The 24,942-nt window shown below is 40.4% G+C and overlaps 1 protein-coding gene across 1 annotated transcript in view; it reads left to right on the top strand.

The window, feature by feature from the left end:
• Positions 1-813: 813 nt before the first annotated feature.
• Positions 814-24,942, top strand: part of LOC127373978 (uncharacterized) — a 423,284-nt gene continuing 399,155 nt past the window's right edge. Inside the window, exons 1-11 of the mRNA XM_051418866.1 lie at positions 814-1,009; positions 1,098-1,170; positions 1,513-1,638; positions 2,022-2,138; positions 2,566-2,664; positions 4,783-4,861; positions 16,381-16,609; positions 16,773-18,576; positions 18,666-18,839; positions 20,246-20,419; positions 20,733-20,820. Of these exons, the coding sequence (XP_051274826.1) occupies positions 1,550-1,638; positions 2,022-2,138; positions 2,566-2,664; positions 4,783-4,861; positions 16,381-16,609; positions 16,773-18,576; positions 18,666-18,839; positions 20,246-20,419; positions 20,733-20,820 (2,853 nt within the window). The 5' untranslated portion in view covers positions 814-1,009; positions 1,098-1,170; positions 1,513-1,549. The remainder of the gene's footprint in view (positions 1,010-1,097; positions 1,171-1,512; positions 1,639-2,021; positions 2,139-2,565; positions 2,665-4,782; positions 4,862-16,380; positions 16,610-16,772; positions 18,577-18,665; positions 18,840-20,245; positions 20,420-20,732; positions 20,821-24,942) is intronic.

The raw sequence follows: 24,942 nt of genomic DNA, 5'->3' as shown, positions 1-24,942 counted from the left end.
GTTTTGATTTTGAACATGAACAGAATTCTAATCATTTGTACGTTATAAAAATACAGTTCGAAGCCCTTTAGACAAACTCTCAGGTGATCACAGGTTCAGCTGTTTGTTATGCTGTATCCATGGCAACGACTGATGTCCTCATCTGAAGCCTGTGGATCGAGATCATTCAGCAGAGGTTTGCTTGTTCTTCAGGTCTTTCAAATATAGTTCAGTTATTTTGTATAATTCTTTTAAAATCATGATTTAATAATGGAAGTCGATGCTCAACTTTTATTAAATACAAAACTTTGAACTTGAAAAACTTTGAAAAAGTTTTACTCTGTGTTATAACATTTGTTTAGAATAAACTGTAAAAGTTTATTCAATGGAAAATACAAAAATAAATTGTCTGTATATTTTAAATTTATTTAAATTTTTTTAATGTTTTGCAAGTACACAATGTTGTTTGAGTTCGTTTTCTTTTTCTCTAAAGTCAAGTTTTTCTTTATTTCCATGAACTAAAATCATTTTTTAACACTTAGTTTTAGTTTTTAGTTAAGTGTTAGTGGGCTTGGTCCAAACCAATCAAAAGAACAAAACACAGCCCAAATCCTACCATATAAAACTACAGCAGTACAAGTCAAAGTCAAAAAGTAAGAAAGTAAAAGTAACTAAAGCTGTCAGATAAATGCAGCTCCATGAGGCCATCTAGTGGACTGATAGTAGAAGAGCAGCTGATGTCAGCTTTCTGCTCTCATTCTTCCTCAATACTGACCAATGAGAACAAGCAGCATCTCCTCCATCCAATAACAAACCACTATTGATCCATGAATTGATTAGTTTGAAATGTGTGACAGTGATGAGAAAAGGCCATCAGTAGTTCCCAGAGTTCACAGTCATGTTTTCTAACTGCTTCTTTAGTCTGAGCAACAGTCCAACAAGCCAAAGGGATTCAACTGACACTGAGAGGAAACAGAGAGAAGCAGCCAATCAGTGGAGAAGCAGATGATGTTTTTACAGGAGAAAATATGTATATAATAAGTTATATATAATATAATAATAAGTATTTAATAAGTGATGATCAGTGATTGGACTGATGCTTTCAGTTCTGCTCTCAGTGTTTCCTCTACAGATGAAGGTAGAAAGTCTCTGGGAGCTGATGTGGATGTGAATTCAGCAGCAGCTGCCAAGGTAACAGGATTGATTTTGGATTATTGGACTAGCTGCCACTGCATGCTCTGACTGGATATAGTAGACTTGGAAAAAGAGCAACAAGAGCTTTTCAAAGTCAGTCAAATAGAAGTGAAAAGTAAAAAAGCAGCTTGAAGTGTATTCCTCTAGTCTTCAACCAATCCAACAGACTACAGAGCATTATGAAAGTACTGCAGCTCAAAGTGCCAATAACATTTCTATTTTGCCATGGAAACTGTCAGATGAGTGTATTAAGTATTGAGCTGAATGAGCTGCTTCCTCCAATCAGAGCTGTGTGTGTTTGTCATGTGACTGAGAGGAACGATGTGTGATCTCTCCCAGCAGGTTGCTGTGTCTGTGTGAAGGTGTGGGCTCTGCTATGAATCAGTGTGAGGACAGAGAGGAGGGAGTCCCTCCCTCTAAAAGCACTCTGTGTGAGGAACATGACACAAGGACCAAAGCTCAGAGGTGAGATGAGGATCTCTAACTGTCCATGACTCTTCTCCATGTCACAAAGGCTTTGATTCTCCATTTGAAACAAAGACATTTATCTCAGCAAAAGTATGTAGTTGTCAGTATTCAAACAGGGCTGGACTAGGAGCTGATTGCTCGCTGGTTAGATGTTGTATCTGCTCTCACTTTAATTATATGGAATTCAGACAGTGTGTTGAAGTTTGTGACATCAGTAAATTGTGTTCAGTAACACGTCCATAATGTCAGTAATTGAAGACATTGTTCTTATTGTCCAGCCCTCTATTCAAACATTTCAAGTTATACATCATTTCACAAAGTCTTTGATTCAGTGAGAATGGTTCTGAATATGTGAGCTTTAATGAATTTCTTTCTATCAGGATCCATCAGAGACCAGACTGTCCTGAACCTGAACCCAGCTGTGTGTCCATGAAGAGTGACCTCTCTATGGATCGTTATATAGACTTCAAAGATGGCCGCCACTCTGTTGATCAAAGGTGAGGATTTTCGAACTGATGATGAAAATAAAATTATGTGTTTTCATCAGACTCTCAGTTGTGAAATCTCTTTTAATGGATGGTGATGGTATGTGTCTGATCAGCTCAATTTACAACAGCCTCTTAAAGTGAACAAATAGTTGCAGCAGTTTATAGAAACTCACTGTCTGTTCGTCTTTTTATCCTAATTAGACCGATATGGTCACTCGACAGCATAATTTCCCCACCTATACTGCACACTGCACTGAATACAACTTTAATAAATACACTGAAACATTTCTAAATCAAACACTGACTTTATAGAAATCCTAACCAAGAACTCCCTGGATACAAATACACTGTTTACAGTAGGTGTATTCAGTCACTGGCAGGTTTTGTCTCAGTGTGTTGTGGGTGCAGTGCAGAATTTATCCTGTTTTTCTATCAGAAGGAAAAAACCTGAACCCAGCTGTGTGTCCATGAAGAGTGACCGCTCTAAGGGTTGTCCTGTATTCTTCAAAGATGGCCGCCACTCTATTGATCAAAGGTGAGGATTTCAAACTGATGATGAAACTAAAAGTCTTTTCATCAGACTCTCAGTTGTGAAATGGACAGTGATGGTTTGTGTCTGATCAGCTCAATTTACAACAGCCTCAGTTTCAAAGTGAACAAATAGTTGCAGCAGTTTATAGAAACTCACTACTCTGACACCATGTTAATCAATTAAATTCAATTTTACTTGTATAGCGCCGATTCATAACAAAAGTTATCTCAGGAAACTTTTGAAATAGAGCAGGTCTAGACCGTACTCCTTATGAAACTATTTACAGAAACCCAATAATTCCCACCATGAGCAAGTACTTGGCGAAGGCAGAAAGAAAAAACTCTCTTTTAAGAGGCAGAACCTCGGCTCTAGGTGGGTGGCCTCGACCTAGTGAGGTTAGAGAGAGAATGATGATGAAGATGATGCCAATGACTTGTAATAATAATAATAATAATAATAACAATAATAATAATAACAACAGGAATATTGGCAGTGGGAGTCAAGCAGGACCAGGGCAGTAGGCACCACCAGGATCCATTAGAACCTGAAAAACGAGAAAGCACAAAAAACTCTGGGGAAGTTAGTAATTAGTGGGACATGTCCAGAAAGAGAGGGAGAGGAAAAGAGGAGCTCAGTACATCATGGGAAGTCCCCTGGCAGTCTAGGCCTATAGCAGCATAACTAAGGGATGGTTTAGGACTCACCTGAGCCAGCCCTAACTATAAGCTTTATCAAAGAGGAACGTCGCCTATTCTTAAATGTGGAGAAGGTGTCTGCCTCCCGAACCCAAACTGGAAGCTGGTTCCACAAGAGAGGAGCTTGGAAGCTGAAGTCTCTGGCTCCTGTTCTACTTTTAGAGACTATAGGAACCACAAGTAGCCATGCATTCAGAGAGTGCATTGTTCTAGTGGGGTAATAGGGTACTATGAGCTCTTTAAGATATGAAGGGGCCTGACCATGAAGAGCTTTGTAGGTGAGGAGGAGGATTTTAAATTCTATTCTGAATTTTACAGGGAGCCAGTGTAGAGAAGCTAACACAGGAGAAATATGATCTCTTTTCCTAGTTCCTGTCAGTATTTGTGCTGTAGCATTCTGAATTAATTAATTTCTGTCTGTGACAGGATGTGTCGGATTTTTGCTATGTTACGTAAGTGAAAAAAGGCAGTCTTAGAGGTTTGATTTATGTGGGAGTTGAAGGACATATCCTGATCAAAGATAACACCACGATTCCTGACGGTGGTAATTATACCATCTAGAGTAGCTACATCTTGAGATAATGTGTTTCAGAGGTGTTTGGGGCCAAGTACAAGAACTCCAGTTTTGTTGAAGTTTAACATCAGCAAATTGCAGGTCATCCAGGTTCTTATGTGCTTAAGGCATGCTTGGAATTTAGATAATTGTTTTCTTTCATCATGCTTGATCGATACATATAACTGAGTATCATCTGCATAACATTAATGGAGTGATTCCTAATAATGTTGCAGAAGGGAAGCATATATAAAGTGAGTCGGAACCTTGTGGAACTCTATGACTAACTTTAGTGTTTATGGAGGCTTCATCATTAATATTTACAAACTGAGAATGATCTGATAAATAGGACTTAAACCAGCATAGTGCGGTTCCTTTAATGCCAATAAGATGTTCAAGTCTTTGTAAAAGGATATCATGGTCAATGGTGTCAAATGCAGGACTAAGATCTAACAAGACAAGTACATTGTCTGAACACTCTTTTTCAGCAGCAGCTGCCTCGCACTCACACAGTCAAACACATTCACACTGGGAGCTGCCCAGTATAACCAGTCTGATACAAGCAAACACTGAGCTGTTCCACTGGAGCGGCTGGAGGTTCACCAGGGCACTTCAGCAGTGTACAGTGAGGGAGGGAGAGCTATATGGATGGGTTGGTTAGAGCTTGTGGGACTGAACCAAACTGAGCTGCTGAAGCTAAACACTGAGCTGTTGATTCTCAGTGGGATCAGCAAGACTAGTAAACCTTTACCACTACAGGGAGTCATCAGATTCACTGTTCACATCCAAATATCACTTCATGGACCTTTACCTTGTGTTTGTCTCTTTGTGGACAGACATAATGTGAGCTAATTCTTCATGACTCCTCCACAGAGTGGACCAGGAGAGCTCAGAGGTTCCCAGTGGTCAGTCTGCCCAGCAGCATCAAACACACCTGGACTCCATCATTATGGTCTGTACATGTACAACAACTACTTTTACATCTATTGTGTTCACAATAATCTCCATGCTGCACTTTTTAGACCAGTGGATTGTCAGTCTGTCCAACATAAATCTGATCTTTGGTTCCATGATTTGCCTTTGATTGAGTCATTCATATAATATTCTGTTCCAGCTGCTGGAGGACAACATTGTGACTTTTGTAAAGAACGAGCTGAAGAAGATCCAGAATGTTCTGAGTTCAGATTATCCAGAATGCTTAGACAGTCAGAGGGAAGATAAGGAGGGGTTGGACGGTGAGGATGAGGAGCAGAGGAAGAGCAGTAGAGAGGCATTTCTGAAGATCATACTGCACTTCCTGAGGAGAATGAAGCAGGAGGAGCTGGCTGACCGTCTGCAGAGCAGTAAGAGGATTTCTCTAAAGATTTAACACGCTGGATAAATGAAACATTTACTGATGTCTCAAGAGATGGACCAAAATATATTCACATACTCATTCTTGAAGGCCAAAATGGGTCGCTCAAAAGTTTTTATTGGGTCATGGTAATTCATTATATTAAAAATGTAAAATATACAAAGAGAGGCCACTCCTTTTCTTCTGACCGTAGCTTTAATAATTATAAATGTAAATGTTTGCAGCCTACCTGCACTAGTGTTCACCCAAGACACATATTGAATAGCGGCTGCTGCCGCTACGTAGGTGCCTTTAGAAGTTTAACACAGGGAACTGAGAGCAAAAGCTGTGCACTTAGATGTAGGCAACAATGGCCTCATTCTCAAACGCTTTCCCTCATTGAAATGACTACAACTGGCGATGTGAAAGCCCCGTAAGTTTGGGTCATAGGGAGACACCAAATTTGTATTTTTGCTCTTGAAATGACAAAGTCTGGGCAGCAATGCTCTATTGCAATGAAACTGTCATGTTTTCTTTATTAATTACTTAATGATCTTCTTTGTTGTGTGTTCATAAAGAACATCTTGCTGGAGTTTGTCAACATCAACTTAAATCTAACCTGAAGAAGAAGTTCCAATGTGTGTTTGAGGGGATTACTAAAGCAGGAAACCCAACACTTCTGAACCAGATCTACACAGAGATCTACATCACAGAGGGAGGGACTGCAGAGGTCAATGATGAACATGAGGTCCGACAGATTGAAACAACATCCAGAAAACCAGACAGACCAGAACCAACAATCAGACAGGAAGACATCTTTAAAGCCTCACCTGGAAGAGATCAGCCAATCAGAACAGTGATGACAAAGGGGGTGGCTGGCATTGGGAAGACAGTCTTAACACAGAAGTTCACTCTGGACTGGGCTGAAGGCAAAGCCAACCAGGACATACAGTTCACGTTTCCATTCACTTTCAGAGAGCTGAATGTGCTGAAAGACAAAAAGTACAGCTTGGTGGAACTTGTTCATCACTTCTTTACTGAAACCACAGAAGCAGGAATCTGCAGGTTTGAAGAGTTCCAGGTTGTGTTCCTCTTTGACGGTCTGGATGAGTGTCGACTTCCTCTGGACTTCCACAACACTGAGATCCTGACTGATATTACACAGTCCACCTCAGTGGGTGTGCTGCTGACAAACCTCATCAGGGGGAAACTGCTTCCCTCTGCTCGACTCTGGATAACCACACGACCTGCAGCCGCCAATCAGATCCCTCTTGAGTGTGTTGACATGGTGACAGAGGTCAGAGGGTTTACTGACCCACAGAAGGAAGAGTACTTCAGGAAGAGGTTCAGAGATGAGGAGCAGGCCAGCAGAATTATCTCCCACATCAAGACATCGCGAAGCGTCCACATCATGTGCCACATCCCAGTCTTCTGCTGGATCACTGCTACAGTTCTGGAGGATGTGTTGAAGACCAGTGAGGGAGGAGAGCTGCCCAAGACCCTGACTGAGATGTACATCCACTTCCTGGTAGTTCAGTCCAAACTAAGGAACGTCAAGTATGATGGAGGAGCTGAGACAGATCCACACTGGAATAAAAAGAGCAGGAAGATGATTGAGTCTCTGGGAAAACTGGCTTTTGAGCAGCTGCAGAAAGGCAACCTGATCTTCTATGAATCAGACCTGACAGAGTGTGGCATCGATATCAGAGCAGCCTCAGTGTACTCAGGAGTGTTCACACAGATGTTTAAAGAGGAGAGAGGGCTGTACCAAGACCATGTCTTTTGCTTTGTCCACTTGAGCGTTCAGGAGTTTCTGGCTGCTCTTCATGTCCATCTGACATTCATTAACTCTGGAGTCAATCTGCTGGCAGAACAACAAACAACATCCCTGAAGTCTAAATTATTTAAACACAAACAGAAACCAAAACATTTCCACCAGTGTGCTGTGGACACGGCCTTACAGAGTCCACATGGACACCTGGACTTGTTTCTTCGCTTCCTCTTGGGTCTCTCACTGCGGACCAATCAGAATCTCCTACGAGGTATGCTGACACAGACAGGAAGTAGCTCAAAGACCAATCAGGAAACAGTCCAGTACATCAAGAAGAAAATCAAGAAGATTCTCTCTGCAGAGAAAAGCATCAATCTGTTCCACTGTCTGAATGAACTGAATGATCGTTCTCTAGTGGAGGAGATCCAACAGTTCCTGAGTTCAGGAAGTCTCTCCACAGATAAACTCTCTCCTGCTCAGTGGTCAGCTCTGGTCTTCATCTTACTGTCATCAGAAAAAGATCTGGATGTGTTTGACCTGAAGAAATACTCTGCTTCAGAGGAGGCTTTTCTGAGGCTGCTGCCAGTGGTCAAAGCCTCCAACAAAGCTCTGTAAGTCCAGAGAGATTTTAATTTCTTTATAATTACTAAAATGCTTTTCAAATAACTGCTTTTTTTTGTTATTGCCTTTTCAGACTGAGTGATTGTAACCTCTCAGAGAGAAGCTGTGAAGTCCTGTCCTCAGTTCTCAGCTCCCAGTCCTCTAGTCTGAGAGAGCTGGACCTGAGTAACAACAACCTGCAGGATTCAGGTGTGAAGCTTCTGTCTGCTGGACTGGAGAGTCCACACTGTACACTGGAAACCCTCAGGTCAGGATCCATTGATGTGTTCAGCTGATGACCACATATATTCTGATTCACATGAAGGCAACACTATGTAATATTTGGTATTTGTTGATGTGATGACCCTGCAGTTGCAGTCCCATTGTGGTAAATTACGAGTTATGATTACATTACTCATGATCAAAAACATGGATACAATCATAACCTACATAACATTGTATCTGTTTATTAGATTTGACACCTGTATTGTTTATTTAGTTTCAGTCTCTTTCCATGAACATGTTTATTATGTAATGTGTTTTGTGTGTTTGCAGGCTGTCAGGCTGTCTGATCACTGAGGAAGGCTGTGCTTCTCTGGCCTCAGCTCTGAGCTCCAACCCCTCCCATCTGAGAGAGCTGGACCTGAGTTACAATCATTCAGGAGACTCAGGAGTGAAGATACTGTCTGCTGGACTGGAGGATCCAAACTGGAGACTGGACACTCTCAGGTATGAATAGGATCAAAACAGACAGGAACAGTAGCCAGGATGCTCCAAAACAGAGATGTGAACAGCAGTGTCAAAGTCAGACACTTTGTACATCCAACCATCCACCCGACCTCCTCCATCAGAGATTTTGAAGCTCTGTAGCAATTTCAAGATACTTTCTCCTTTACTTCTGACAGATAACAGTCATTGTTTACTGCTTGTTTTCACTGAACCCCAAGTGAACAAAGAAATCAATTGGTGCAGGTTTAATCATTTGATTTACTGACTGACTGGTAGAGGAAACTAAGTCTGAACTTTATGATGATTGTCAATATAATGCTGATAATAATATATCATCAATAAGTGAAATTAATGAGCTGTAGCAATCGGCCAATAAGAAGAATCTCCACTGAACTAAAAGAATATCAGCTGATGAATAATAAGTGCTCCATGTGAAGATGTAAGTCCATTTGTAGAGAATAACCTCTGTGTATGAGAGTGATGTAATGTCCATGTTTTCATGCTGAAAGAGGATTTGCTGTTCTGACCCCCCTCCTCCTTTCAGGGTGGAGCCTGCTGGAGTCCGATGGTTGAGACCAGGTCTGAGGAAGTGTAAGTGTGTTTTTAATTTGCTTCATGAAAACAAGGCAGCACACATTCAACCATCTTCAGACTGTGATATCACTCATTCACAGCTCTGATGTCATCATTAAAGTGTCAATCAATGATCAGATGATAGATCAATAACTGCAGCTGTATTGTGTCTTTTTCTCTCCATCAGATTCCTGTGAACTCACAGTCGACACAAACACAGTAAACAGAAAGATCAAACTGTCTGACAACAACAGGAAGGTGATAGTTGTGAAGGAGGATCAGCCATATCCTGATCATCCAGACAGATTCGACTACTGGCCTCTGCTGCTGTGTAGAAATGGTCTGACTGGTCGCTGTTACTGGGAGGTTGAGTGGAGAGGAGGAGTCTCTATATCAGTGAGTTACAGAGGAATCAGCAGGAGAGGAAACAGCATAGATTGTTTTTTCGGATGGAATGATCAGTCCTGGACTCTGGAGTGTTTTGATGGTTCTTACTCTGTCTGTTACAATAACAGAAAAACTTTAATCTCCTCCTCCTCCTCCTCCTCCTCCTCCTCCTCCTCCTCTGGTAGAGTAGCAGTGTATGTGGACTGTCCTGCTGGCACTCTGTCCTTCTACACAGTCTCCTCTGACACATTGATCCACCTCCACACCTTCAACACCACATTCACTGAACTTCTTTATCCTGGGTTTGGGTTTGGGTTCTGCTCGGGTTCCTCGGTGTCTCTGTGTCCTCTACCTCCCCTCTCTCCCTCTCGCTCTCTCTAACCCCAACTGGTCGAGGCAAACAGCCACCCACCTACAGCCAGGGTCTATCCTGTTGGGTCTCTGTTAATCATTTTGTCAGGAGTACGGTCTAGACCTGCTCGATTTGAAGTGTTCTGCGATAACTTTTGTTATGAATTGAATTGTTCTCTGTAGGAGGGAGAGAGAAACTTTCCCACTGCTGACCAGATAGTTCAGTCTGTACAGGATCACACACAGCTGATGTTAGTTAGTACCAACCTGATGTGTTTACTGTAAGAGAAGAGCAAAGGAGGCTGGGATGAAGGGATCATGTGTGAGGGTAATGTGCAGCCTGCAGACGTAGAGATGAAAGAAATTATTGAAAGAATTGTTTTTCTTCTATAACTTTTATAATAACATTTTTAGGATCAAACTCTAAAGAAAATCACAACATTCTGCTGCTTTCTGGTGTATTGTCAAATATTTTTCTGATCTTTGATCCAACATTTGGTAAAATAGAAAATGTTGTGCATACAGTACTAATTTCGGTAAGACATTTATAGTTACTGCAGATACATCGTTTGAACACTGTTTGAAACATGATATTCTAAATGATGTCTGTGTGGATTTTGGTAGCAATTGAATGAAGACTTACAGATATCAATTTATTCAGCATATTCTAAACAATATAGAGACAGATTTCTGAATTGTCCATAGGTAACCTTGAGGCAAACCTTTGTCACAGTTCAGTGAATGTACATACATGTGATTTATTCTGATTTGTTTAATTTTGGAATGTGAAATATGAATATGAATGTTAAATTTAGATTTGCTGTAAGAAGTCATGGCCACTTTAATCAATCATTACCAAATTTCATCAACTGAGACATGATGTGAAATCCTACAAAGATTTTTTTTTTTACGAATCCATGAAGCTAATTGCGAGATATATTTCTTTTATCTGTGGCACCCCCGTTTTCACGTTGATATCTCAGTGTGTTCATGAATTATTGCAAAGTTGTGAATTAGCTATTTTGATAAATACTGATTGGCTTGGAAAATGCAAACAGACTGACATATTTAAATTATATTTAACAATTTAAGATTAGCAAAGTCCGTCGATGATTTTTGGCCACTCCGTCCACCTCCCTTTGTCCCACAACATGATGTCTAAAATATAATATAATCCAGCCACAAGACTTGAGATACCTTTCTTATCAATTTGAACTAATATACTATTAATATTATTTTTATTGGTGAAAATGTATTTTGTTGTCTGGCAAAAGTTAAAGGTACCTGCAAATGTGCGCAAACAGTTGATAAGAAGAGAGTTTCAAACCTTCTGATGATATAAAATGATAAAAAATTTATAGAAACTGCTGTTTCCTGTCCAGAGCTTTAATAAATACAGTCATGAAAACATCAAATACTGACCTGAAAGTGTTTCTTCTTCATCACTCCACTTTGTTGTTGCTATTGCACCTGATGGGGGCATGTGTTACAAACATAAAGTGCATCCTGTCAGTTGAAGTGACACAGTTACAGGCTGTTTCGTGTTTGGAAATCATCCACAATAGGTGGAGATCATGTTGCCCTAATGTTACATCATGTGCCTGTCGTAGTTTGAATTTATTTCCTGTGTTAAACAGTTGTCTTTGTCTTTGGGAGTACAAGCAGCTAGTCAGGAACTCTAACTTCGTGATTTTGCCTTTCTGGACTGAAGTATGTTGCTCTGCTGCTGCACACTGGCACAGGTGGTTATTTGGTGGTGTTTTTTTCTGAATAATTAAGGGCCCACCTTAGTACTCCATTCAGATTTATTGTTCAGATCTAATACTTATCAGATCTTTTACAGATTCCAGTGTCAACTGGTCATAGTCCCGAAGTGTCCGACATGATGTGGATCTAGAGTGACTTCAGATCTGACTGTTGCAAAAAATCAGACATTCATTTGTTTCTTTTTGTCTGACCAACCATTAATGCACACCCTAAGACACACAGACACAGACATTACCATCTTTGATGATTGATAATTTTGATAGTTTGGTGCCACTTTAAACCATTGTAATCCCCAACAAATGGTGCCCCGTGTGAGGTATAATACTAATATTTGTGAACACACTGTTCTAAACCAGCAACAGAAACATCTGACGCAGACGTTACAGAGTGGCAGAAAAAAATGGGACAATTGTACTTTTTACTGCACTTCATTTATCTCACAGCAGCAGTTCATTTACACGTTCAGATTTTACAGATAAAACATGTGAGTAGTTTATAAAATATGATGCCATGTTACAGATTCAACTACCAACAGAGTGAACCAGCAGGTTTCCTTCTTTAAAACTTTATTAAACAAGCACAACAAAGACAGACATCATACATGGTGACATCACAGTGACATCAGGACAAGAATATAAAAAAAAATGGAATAAAGTAGATCAATTTAGGGTTTCAAAAACTTTATTGTTCTTAGAGTACAGTATTTAAATTTTTTTTATAGTTTTTGATTGGAAGATTTATGAATATGTGTTTTTGCCAGCAACAAAATCCAATGAATAATACAGAAGTCATTAGATTCAGCAGAGGAATAATCAGTAAAAGCAAACACGGTGATAAGAAAGGGAACATTCAGTCACCTTGTAAGTGAATTCATATGTTAAATTAAAGCCACTAACAGTGTTTGAGTGATACAGAGGTTTATCTGCTCTCAGGTTTGTTCCAATGAGTCAGTGGCAGCAGGAAGCTGCTGTGAGTTAAACTTTGATCACATGAAGTCGTATAAACTGAGTGATGCCGTGTCAGAGTGCAGCCTGCAAACACAGAGGACTGATGAAGAAACAGAGCATTTCATCCTGATGGAGCGCATCGTCCCACTCAACACAAAACTCCTTTTCTACACAGACCTGGTCCAGACAGCAGAGTGATGAAGCTCATGGGAAGAAACTGTGTAAGTGAACTGATTCTTTACAGGCTCTGATGTTTCATCCCAGACGAGCGGCTCCTTGTTGCTTCATGTGTTGACCTCCTGTCTTCGATAACTACACTTGAATTATTCAGACATGTAAATATATATTTAGTCTTTACCAACAGGATACTTTATTTGTGTCCATACTCTGTACTGTCTGTCAGTTTCAACACAGAACAAATACAAAGAAAATACTGAACAAAGACGTACAAGTTTGTCCGAGCACACGACTAAACCACTCAGCCCAACCAGTAGCCAGTAGCTGCTACAGATGAGCTCTTATTCACTACAGTTAAGTCAACCCTGTTTACCTCGCTCCTATTAGCAACATCTGTGCTTATGAGCATGAACTAGAGCTTTGATTGGGCCCAAAATATCAGACCTGACCAAAAATTCAGTGCGTGCCCGACATGAACCTGAATTTCCACTTGGAAAAAATAATAACCTAAATAGTTGGTTACAAGGTAAAGTCAACTACATTGTGAATGTTTTATAATGAATATTATTATAAAAACTAATAACTGACAAATAGAGTCTCATGCATAGTTTATAAAATATTAAATATATTATATAACCCAGCCTCAGCCTTTATATGCCCCCTAGAGCTCAGAGGAATATTACTCTCAAACACTAATCAGATACAGGACTCCTACAAAAGGTTGATCTGACAACAAATACTTGGAACTCCAGCTCGCTGTCTTTAAAGTCTTCACGTAGAAACAGATTTTATTTCCTGATGAGACAAAAATCAAATCAGACTGCAGACTAATGATAAACCTGTCTGTTCATTCTTACTAACTTGCTGTTGCTTCTGTCTGTCTTCTCTTTCACTTGAACATTGACTCATAATAAACCTATAAATCTATAAAACAGAAACAGTCCTTAGATTGAAGTCTGATACTGGACTTCAGTTTGGACTTTAATACTTCAGTTATTTTATGAGGGCTCAGATTTAATGTTTGTTTGTTGGTCAAAGTGCTCTCATAGATCAAATGACCATTTCTACTCTGTTAATCAGTGACTCTATAAACTCTGTGACAGTGTATTATTATGATGGAATCAGCGGTCTATAAGGTAAGGATTAGTGTAGTTGTTTTTGATGTGGCTCTATTGATGTATTAAATTTTGATTTTGAACATAGACTGGCTTTAATCATTTGCAGGTTATGGAAATACAGTTCAGAGCCTTTTAGACAAACGTTATCAGAGGGCATTTAAACACATCACAGTGGGCTCAGCGTGCAGTTCCAGAGGCTGGAGGTTTGGATGGTGGTCAGTGAGGTTTATAGCTGGTCTCAGTGTCCCTGTCAGTCCACTATGATCCTGTAAGATGGAGTTCATGTGAGTTTCTTTATAATGCAGACAGAGTGAATTAAGAGCAGAAATCATTCAGTGTGAACACCTTCTTATGTTCCACCATTTTGTTTTCGTTGAGATGCAGATGTCATTCAAGCATTAAAGTATGCAGCTCATTCAGTAGAGGTTTGAGTTGGTTTCAGTTATTTTATACAATTCATAAATAGTCATGATTTAATAATGGAAGTTTATGCTTAACTTTTATTAAATACAATCTCTCTAACATATGTTGAGCTGGTATAACTTTTATGAGACTTCTAACTTTTAAAGACTCTATTTTTTAAAAAGTGTATTCAATTACAAATACAAAAAGACATTTTCTGCACATTTTAAGTCCACGATGTCGTTTGAGTTCTTTTTCTTTTTCTTTAAAGTCTAGTTTTTCTTTATTTCAGTGAACTAAAATTATTTTTTAACACTAAGTTTTAGTTTATAGTTTAGTTTTCACTTCACTTTTAAGTTAGTGAACTTGGTCCAAACCAATCAAAAGCCAAAGGGATTCAACTGACACTGAGATAAAACAGAGAGAAACAGCCAATCAGTGGACAAGCAGCTGATAGCTTTACAGGGGAAATTATGTAAAGTATTAAATGAGTTCATGATCAGTGATTGGACTGATGCTTTCAGCTCTGCTCTCAGTGTTTCCTCTACAGATGAAGGTAGAAAGTCTCTGGGAGCTGATGTGGATGTGAATTCAACAGCAGCTGCCAAGGTAACAGGACTGATTTTGGATTATTGGACTAGCTGCCACTGCATGCTCTGACTTGATATAGTAGACTTGGAAAAAGAGTAACAAGAGCTTTTCAATGTCAGTCAAATAGAAGTGAAAAGTGAAAAAGAAACATGAAATGTATTCCTCTAGTGTTCAATCAATCCAACAGACTAAAGAGCATTGTGAACGTTATTTCTTAGATACTGCAGCTCAATGTGTCAACAACATTTCTACTGTGCCATGGAAACTGTCAGATCAGATCGTATTTAGTATTAAGCTGAATGAGCTGTATGCTGAATGTTGCTGTGTGTTTGTGTAAAGGTGTGGGCTCTGCTATGAATCAGTGTGAGGACAGAGAGGAGGGAGTCCCTCCCTCTAAAAGCACTCTGTGTGGGGAACATGACACAAGGACCAAAGCTCAGAGGTGAGATGAGGATCTCTAACTGTCCATGACTCTTCTCCATGTTACAAAGGCTTTGTTTGATTTGAAACAAAGACATTTATCTGAGCAAGTACATAGTTGTCAGTATTCAAACAGGGCTGGACAATCTGATCTCAAATCAGTACCAGGAGAAACATTCAGCTTCATAATGAGAAATGTATAAGTAATGTGTTTGAATCAATCAGAGCAGATTTCCTTCCTCATGTTGCTCACTGTTGATGTTTGTCCTGATTCATTCCAGTCTGACCAGTTTCACATTCTGCTCTTCTGGACTGGACTGATTGCTCGCTGGTTAGATGTTGTAGCTGCTCTCACTTTAATTATATGGAATTCAGACAGTGTGTTGAAGTTTGTGACATCAGTAAATTGTGTTCAGTAACACGTCCATAATGTCAGTAATTGAAGACATTGTTCTTATTGTCCAGCCCTGTATTCAAACATTTCAAGTTACACATCATTTCACAAAGTCTTTGATTCAGTGAGAATGGTTCTGAATATGTGAGCTTTAATGAATTTCTTTCTATCAGGATCCATCAGAGACCAGACTGTCCTGAACCTGAACCCAGCTGTGTGTCCATGAAGAGTGACCACTCTAAGGGTCGTCTTATATTCTTCAAAGATGGCCACCACTCTGTTCATGAAAGGTGAGGATTTAAAACTGATGATGAAAACAAAATTATGTGTTTTTTTCAGACTCTCGGTTGTGAGATCTCCAGTTTTTAGCTGGAGGTTCTCTGTGCCTTGTTCCAGGGCCCTTCAGCAGTGTACAGTAAGGGAGGGAGAGCTATACAGATGGGTGTTTTATGGGTGGTTAGAGCTGTTGGGAAGGAACCAAACTGACTGCTGAAACTAAACACTGAGCTGTCGATTCTCAGTGGGATCAGCAGGACTAGTAAACCTTTACCACTACAGAGTCATCAGATTCATTGTTCACATCCAAATATCACTTCATGGACCTTTACCTTGTGTTTGTCTCTGTGTGGACAGACATAATGTGAGCTCATTCTTCATGATTCCTCCACAGAGTGGACCAGGAGAGCTCAGAGGTTCCCAGTGGTGAGTCTGCCCAGCAGCATCCAACACACCTGGACTCCATATTTATGGTATGTACTTGGACAACAACTACTTTTACATCTATTGTGTTCACAATAATCTCCATGCTGCACTTTTTAGACCAGTGGATTGTCAGTCTGTCCAACATGGATCTAATGTTTGCTTCCATGCTTTGACTTTGATTGAGTCATTCATATAATATTCTTTTCCAGCTGCTGGAGGACAACATTGTCACTTTTGTGAAGAATGAGCTGAAGACAATCCAGAATGTTCTGAGTTCAGATTACCCAGAATGCTTAGAGAGTCAAAAGGAAGGTGAGCAGGTGTTGGATGGTGAGGATGAGGAGAAGAGGAAGAGCAGTAGAGAGGCATTTCTGAAGATCACACTGCACTTCCTGAGGAGAATGAAGCAGGAGGAGCTGGCTGACCGTCTGCAGAGCAGTAAGAGGATTTCTCTAAAGATTTAACACGCTGGATAAATGAGACATTTACTGATGTCTCAAGAGATGGACCAAACTATATTCAGATAAAAGTTCTTTATGGAAAATTAAATGCTGAAATACTTGTTTAACTAATTAACCACTGTGTTTGTGTATTCATTCAGGAAGTCATTCTGGAGTTTGTCAGCGTAAACTTAAATCTAACCTGAAGAAGAAGTTCCAGTGTGTGTTTGAGGGGATTGCTAAAGCAGGAAACCCAACCCGTCTGAACCAGATCTACACAGAGATCTACATCACAGAGGGAGGGACTGCAGAGGTCAATGATGAACATGAGGTCAGACAGATTGAAACAGCATTCAGGAAACCAGACAGACCAGAAACAACAATTAGACAAGAAGACATCTTTAAAGCCTCACCTGGAAGAGATCAGCCAATCAAAACAGTGATGACAAAGGGAGTGGCTGGCATTGGGAAAACAGTCTTAACACAGAAGTTCACTCTGGACTGGGCTGAAGGCAAAGCCAACCAGGACATACAGTTCACATTTCCATTCACTTTCAGAGAGCTGAATGTGCTGAAAGAGAAAAAGTACAGCTTGGTGGAACTTGTTCATCACTTCTTTACTGAAACCAAAGAAGCAGGAATCTGCAGGTTTGAAGAGTTCCAGGTTGTGTTCATCTTTGACGGTCTGGATGAGTGTCGACTTCCTCTGGACTTCCATAACAATGAGATCCTGACTGATGTCACTGAGTCCAGCTCAGTGGATGTGCTGCTGACAAACCTCATCAGGGGGAATCTGCTTCCCTCTGCTCACCTTTGGATAACCACACGTCCTGCAGCAGCCAATCAGATCCCTCCTGAGTGTGTTGACATGGTGACAGAGGTCAGAGGGTTCACTGACCCACAGAAGGAGGAGTACTTCAGGAAGAGGTTCAGAGATCAGGAGCAGGCCAGCAGAATCATCTCCCACATCAAGACATCGCAAAGCGTCCACATCATGTGCCACATCCCAGTCTTCTGTTGGATCACTGCTACAGTTCTGGAGGATGTGTTGAAGACCAGAGAGGGAGGAGGGCTGCCCAAGACCCTGACTGAGATGTACATCCACTTCCTGGTGGTTCAGTCAAAACTGAAGAACGTCAAGTATGATGGTGGAGCTGAGACAGATCCACACTGGAGTCAAGAGAACAGGAAGATGATTGAGTCGCTGGGAAAACTGGCTTTTGAGCAGCTGCAGAAAGGCAACCTGATCTTCTATGAATCAGACCTGACAGAGTGTGGCATCGATTTAAGAGCAGCCTCAGTGTACTCAGGAGTGTTCACACAGATGTTTAAAGAGGAGAGAGGACTGTACCAGGACAAGATCTTCTGCTTCGTCCACTTGAGTGTTCAGGAGTTTCTGGCTGCTCTTCATGTCCATCTGACATTCATCAACTCTGGAGTCAATCTGCTGGCAGAACAACAAACAACATCCCTGAAGTCTAAATTATTTAAACACAAACAGAATCTAAAATATCTCCACCAGAGTGCTGTGGACACGGCCTTACAGAGTCCAAATGGACACCTGGACTTGTTTCTCCGCTTCCTCTTGGGTCTTTCAATGCAGACCAATCAGAATCTCCTACGAGGTATGCTGACACAGACAGGAAGTAGCTCACAGACCAATCAGGAAACAGTCCAGTACATCAAGAAGAAGATCGAAGAGACTCCCTCTGCAGAGAAAAGCATCAATTTGTTCCACTGTCTGAATGAACTGAATGATCGTTCTCTAGTGGATCAGATCCAACGGTACCTGAGTTCAGGAAGTCTCTCCACAGATAAACTGTCTCCTGCTCAGTGGTCAGCTCTGGTCTTCATCTTACTGTCATCAGGAAAAGATCTGGACGTGTTTGATCTGAAGAAATACTCTGCTTCAGAGGAGGCTTTTCTGAGGTTGCTGCCAGTGGTCAAAGCCTCCAACAAAGCTCTGTAAGTACAGAGAGAGTTGGATTTCTTTTTTATTACTTAAATACTTTTCAATTAACTGCTTGTTTTTTTCTTTGTTATTGTCTTTTCAGACTGAGTGACTGTAACCTCTCAGAGAGAAGCTGTGAAGTCCTGTCCTCAGTTCTCAGCTCCCAGTCCTCTAGTCTGAGAGAGCTGGACCTGAGTAACAACAACCTGCAGGATTCAGGACTGAACCTGCTGTCTGTTGAATTGGAGAGTCCACACTTTACACTGGAAACTCTCAGGTCAGATCACAGTATAGTTGGTGTTTAGTAAAGGTAAACATCAGCCCGTTGGCCATTTGTCTCCACTGACAAAATCTTTCACTTTCATAGTTTACTGGTGGCCCGCAGGCCACATCCAACCCATCTGGTCCACAGCACAGCCATTGATGAAAGTATTTTTATATTTACAATATTACAAACTGAATATCAATGGGGACATTCCCAGAAAAAAGCAGTATTAAGTCACTTCTGATGCAAACAGAATACTTCCTGCTGCGACAGCTTCAAATTTAAAGCATTTAACTGGAGAAAAACTCTCCTCCTGGTCCTTCTACTACTCAGTATTGGCCGATGTTTGTGCTCACAAGGCTGATACAAAAAATATCTCCAGACACATCTGCAGGCAGCCTGGTCAGTGTGCCTGCTATGGAACAATGTTTCCTCCTTTTTGGGAAAGTGTTGAAAAGGTTGGTTTTGACCCCTGTACTACAACTCTCCTGTGGTAAACATATGCCTGAATTTCCTGTAGAACAGAATTGAATTATACATGACTTTTCTTTGTCTTGATATCAGCATTCTAAATAGGCCTGTAGCTTTGCTCAGTAAATATCGGCATCAGCCATTAAAAGTCCCATATTGGTTGACCAGTAGTCGTCACAGGAAATAAAAAGTGTTTGTCTGTGAGCTTGACGCTGGCAGCCCACTATTGTTCATCTAAAATGTATCTACAAAACAAGAAAATGACAATTTTTGACAGTTTTTAAGAGTGGATCGGTTTGAAATATGTCAGGGAGTAATGGAACAAGAAGGAGCAGCCACAGTGAGCTGTTAGAGGAAGAGCTAACCAAGTAACCAAAGATACTTTCACTGACGTTTAACTGCCGGGGTCATATGCACAATAACAGATCACACAATCAGGACTGTATTCTTACAGGTCTTAACCATCACTCCTCAGTGATCTGCCTCCTCTGTGGAGGTCTGAAAGTATTTTATAGTATCTACTTTTAATTATGGATTCTAATATTTTACATTTGCAATAAGTTTGTAAAAAAATTAAATACTTAATATATATAACAGGCAAATTCAGTTTTTTTTTCATAGTCCAACCCCCGCAATGTTTGCTGCAGGGGACAGGAGAGAGGACAGGAGAGGAAATGAGACCAAAGCAGAAGATAAAATAAGGAGATGTGGAGAGTGGAGAGTGACAAAGGGAAAGACAGACGAGGAGAGCTCTGTTCTTCAGATTGAGAACATTTAGTACATTTATTTCCTGCTCTCAAACCCTGGATTTTAAACCCTTCACACTGGTTGGTTCCTAACCACTGTATCATATGTTTACAACCATATAATGTACAGCTTGTATCATCCCTTGAATATCTTATCAAATGTAATTTAATTATAATACAAATGTTATTCTGTCTCTTCAGACTGAGTGGCTGTAACCTCTCAGAGAGAAGCTGTGAAGTTCTGTCCTCAGTTCTCAGCTCCCAGTCCTCTAGTCTAAGAGAGCTGGACCTGAATAACAACAACCTGCAGGATTCAGGTGTGAAGCTTCTGTCTGCTGGACTGGAGAGTCCACACTGCACACTGGAAACTCTCAGGTCAGGATCCATCAATGTGTTCAACTGATGAACACATATGTTCTGATTCACATGAAAGCCCAACCAAAAACCAAATATTACACTGTGCAAGAACAGGCGTACAGAGGAACCATTCATCCTGGTACAAGTCAGCGTAACATCAAAAAGCTGTTATTTTATAGTAGAAAAATTACACCACATTGCTTAAGTGGATAAAATCATAAATTCCATAACATTGTCTCTGCTTGTAGGATTTGACACCTGTTTTGTTTATTTAGTTTCAGTCTCTTTCCATGAACATGTTTATTATGTAATGTGTTCTGTGTGTTTGCAGGCTGTCAGGCTGTCTGATCACAGAGGAAGGTTGTGCTTCTCTGGCCTCAGCTCTGAGCTCCAACCCCTCCCATCTGAGAGAGCTGGACCTGAGCTACAATCATCCAGGAGACTCAGGAGTGAAGATACTGTCTGCTGGACTAGAGGATCCAAACTGGAGACTGGACACTCTCAGGTATGAAGAGGATAAACACAGACAGGAACAGTTCCCAGGATTATCCAACACAGAGATGTGAACAACAGTGTCAAAGTCATACACTTTGTACATCCAACCATCCACCCAACCTCCTCCATCAGAGATTTTAAGGCTCCATAGTAATTTCAGGCTACATTCTCCTTTACCTCTGAGAGACAACAGTCATTATTACACAAACACAAGAAGTCTCTTGTTTGCCCCAAAACATGGTCATTTGAAAGCTCCAACAATCAATATTTCTATATTGACAAAGGATCAAGAGACTCTGTGTAATGGTGAAGTGTGCTGTGGTGTGATAAACTGACGGATAATTGTTTAGACCTCTGCAACTTCACAGAGCTTTTTAGTCTCTTTTATCTCCTAGTTTTGGTTTTGTGGAACATTAAGAATCTGGTTCAGTCTCAGGGTTTCCAGCAACAAAAGTTTTCATCCACCAAGCTCTGATAAAGCCACTGTACACTGTGGTCAGCAGGTAGTGAACACAGTGGAGCATTTAGCAGCTACAGAGCCAGATATTTCCCTCAGGAGTTGCTAGAGAGCAAACACAGAGCTAAAGAGAGTGAATATTGGACTTAGATTTAGCAGGTGACAAAAACACATCTCCAGGGGGATGATCATGTTGCACCTGGCAGCTGGTCGATATCATGTTAGAACTTGATGAACTTGATGATTGTCAATATAATGCAAATAACAATACATCATCATCAATAGGTAAAAAAAATGAGCTGTAACAATCAGCCAATAAGAAGCTCCACTTAACTAAAAGAATATCAGCTGATGAATAATAAGTGTTCCATGTGAAGATGTAAGTCCATTTGTAGAGAATAACCTCTGTCTATGACAGTGATGTAATGTCCATGTTTTCATGCTGAAAGAGGATGTACTGGTCTGACCCCCCTCCTCCTTTCAGGGTGGAGCCTGCTGGAGTCCGATGGTTGAGACCAGGTCTGAGGAAGTGTAAGTGTGTTTTTAATTTGATTCATGAAAACAAAGCAGCACACATTCAACCATCTTCAGACTGTGACATCACTCATTCACAGCTCTGATGTCATCATCAAAGTGTCAATCAATGATCAGATGATAGATCAATAACTGCAGCTGTATTGTGTCTTGTTCTCTCCATCAGATTCCTGTGAACTCACAGTCGACACAAACACAGTAAACAGAAAGATCAAACTGTCTGACAACAACAGGAAGGTGATAGTTGTGAAGGAGGATCAGCCATATCCTGATCATCCAGACAGATTTGACTACCGACCTCAGCTGCTGTGCAGAAATGGTCTGACTGGTCGCTGTTACTGGGAGGTCGAGTGGAGACTATGGGTTTCTATATCAGTGAGTTACAGAGGAATCAACAGGAAAGGAAACAGCACAGATTGTTTTTTTGGAAGGAATGATCAGTCCTGGAGTCTGGAGTGTTCTGATGGTGGTTACTCTGTCTGTCACAATAACAGAAAAACATTAATCTCCTCCTCCTCCTCCTCTTCCTCCTCCTCCTCTGGTAGAGTAGCAGTGTATGTGGACTGTCCTGCTGGCACTCTGTCCTTCTACAGAGTCTCCTCTGACACACTGATCCACCTCCACACCTTCAACACCACATTCATTGAACCTCTTTATCCTGGGTTCGGGTTCAGGTTCTGGTCTGATTCCTCAGTGTCTCTGTGTCCTCTGTAGGAGGGAGAGACAAACTTTCTCACTGCTGACCAGATAGTTCAGTCTGTACAGGATCACACACAGCTGATGTTAGTTAGTACCAACCTGTTGTGTTTACTGTAATAGATGAGGAAAAGGAGGCTGAAGGAAGAGAAGAGCAAAGGATGGTGGGATGAAGGGATCATGAGTGAGGGTAAAGTGCAGCCTGCAGACGTAGAGATGAAGGAAATGATTGAAAGAATTGATCTTCTATAACTCATCAATCAATCATCGATCAAATGTGGCTGCTTGATTTTCAAATCTTTTTTTTTAACCCACAGTTAGAGGGAAAGTGTTTTTATGACTCAAATATTAAAGTGTGAACAAATATTCAGTTTGAGTCTAAAACTTTGTTTTCTTTAAAGTCCAAGGTGTAAAGAGTGGCTTTGATTTGAACAAACTAAATTCATCATCTTTGGTCATCATGGAACAAATGTACAAACTTTGATAAGTCAGGTTGAAATCAAAAGAAATCAAAGTTTTGGGATTATTCTAGATAATAAATGATGCTGAAAACCACATCTAAATGATGTCAAAGCAAAACTCTCCAAATGGATCCCAACACTGTATAAAATCGAAGGATTTATTAAATCCAGCTTCATTCTCCACTTTGTATTGTTCACTTCTACTTCCATACATCACTGACTGTGTGCTCGTTTGAGGAAACTCATATAAAACAAACAAAAATCAGATTTTTACTTTTAAAAAGAGAGACATAAGAAGTGTAAACCAAACTACCGAGCAAGAACCAATTCAGCTGTTTATTCAATGAAAGGCTGTAAATTCAGAGAGTTGGTGGATTTTCAAACAGCACAGATCAGGTATAAAGTCAGAAACTAATGACGAGCTGAAAGAGTCCAGAAGTTGTTTGAAATGAGAGAAAGTCCAAATAATTTGAGAGGATCTGCAGGTTTAAGGACAGAAATCACTTCAGTTAAAGAGGTGAACTTGTGGAGCAGCTGTAGTGAGGAAATCAATCATTCCATAAAGAATCATTTCATGAACAAATATAAAAGTGATCAAACTGACATGTAGTCATTATTATAGTAGAGATGGTGTCACATAAGTCTGACGTCAAACAGCTCTACTCCACTGTTTTTTTCTTGTGTATTTTCTGATTTAAGTTTAAGATTTTTTGTGTCATTATTTGTGTAAAATTTCAATTTGAGTTAATTTTCCTCCCAAAGTGTTTGTGCAGAAATATAAACAGGACGTTGATGTTAGTTGTTGTTTTAGTGAACTGAATATTTCTGTCACTTTGTCATGATGTCAGCGTTTCCTCTGCTGAAGCTAATGACTTCTATATTATTCATTTGATTTTATTGTTGGCAAAAACACATATTCATGAATCTTCCAATCACAAACAGTCTTTGACTGAACATTAAAACAATGTTTTTACTCTAAGAAGTTTTTAAAACCTTCAATTTATCTAATTTATTCCGTTTTCTTTAATATTCTTGTCCTGATGTCACTGTGATGTCACCATTGTGTATGCTTTCTGTCTGTTGTTCTTGTTCAATAAAGTTTTAAAGAAATAAACCTGCTGGTGACTCCCAGTGTGCCCTGTGAGTGTTACGCTGTTATATAAGATAGCATTGGATTGTTACTACTGATGCATTCATGTGTAACAAGTATTTTATTGTTTTAGAAGTCAAGGTGGAGATCATTTGAACTCTTTTAGAGTAACTGCAGCTGTCAGATAAATGTAGTGCAGTAAAAAGTACAATAGTCTCATTTTATTCTGCCACTCAGTAACATCCGCGCCGCCATCATAACTTCAGTACCAGCAGAGGGCGCTGAAGTTCATCTGACTTTTCATTCTAACACTCAGGAGTTGTTGTGTGCTCCAGCAACCACCAGGTGACATCTGTGAGGGAGGTGGAGCCCGTGACAACAGCTGTGGGAAGCCCTCTGACTGTACATGGTAGTTGTAGTCCTATAGTATAATGCTTCCCTGCAGAGGTTTTGAGGTTGGAAACAATCAAAGCTCCTCTCTTCCTCTCTCTCTCTCTCTCTCTCTCTCTCTCTCTCTCTCTCTCTCTCTCTCTGCACTCATTCATGTCCCATTAATGCATGTTACTAACTTCACTTCTTCCTCTGAGTTCTTGTGCTTTCTCGCAGGTTCTCATGGATCCTGGTGGTCCAGAGGCTTCAGATGAGGACTGGAGTCGTTGCCATGGATACAGCGGGACATATGTCAAACAGTTGAACCTGTGATCATCTCAGAGTTTGTCTGAAGGGCTCCGAACTGTATTTGTCTCAACAGTTCATGCAGCATGTGTTGAGTGTGATGCTGCAGTGTGTAGCAAAGACATATTAACTT

Source organism: Dicentrarchus labrax, unplaced genomic scaffold (assembly GCF_905237075.1).
Source record: "Dicentrarchus labrax unplaced genomic scaffold, dlabrax2021, whole genome shotgun sequence".
Classification (NCBI taxonomy): Eukaryota; Metazoa; Chordata; class Actinopteri; family Moronidae; genus Dicentrarchus; species Dicentrarchus labrax.
The sequence above is the reverse complement of the archived record's forward strand: the minus strand, read 5'-3'. Positions and strand labels throughout refer to the sequence as shown.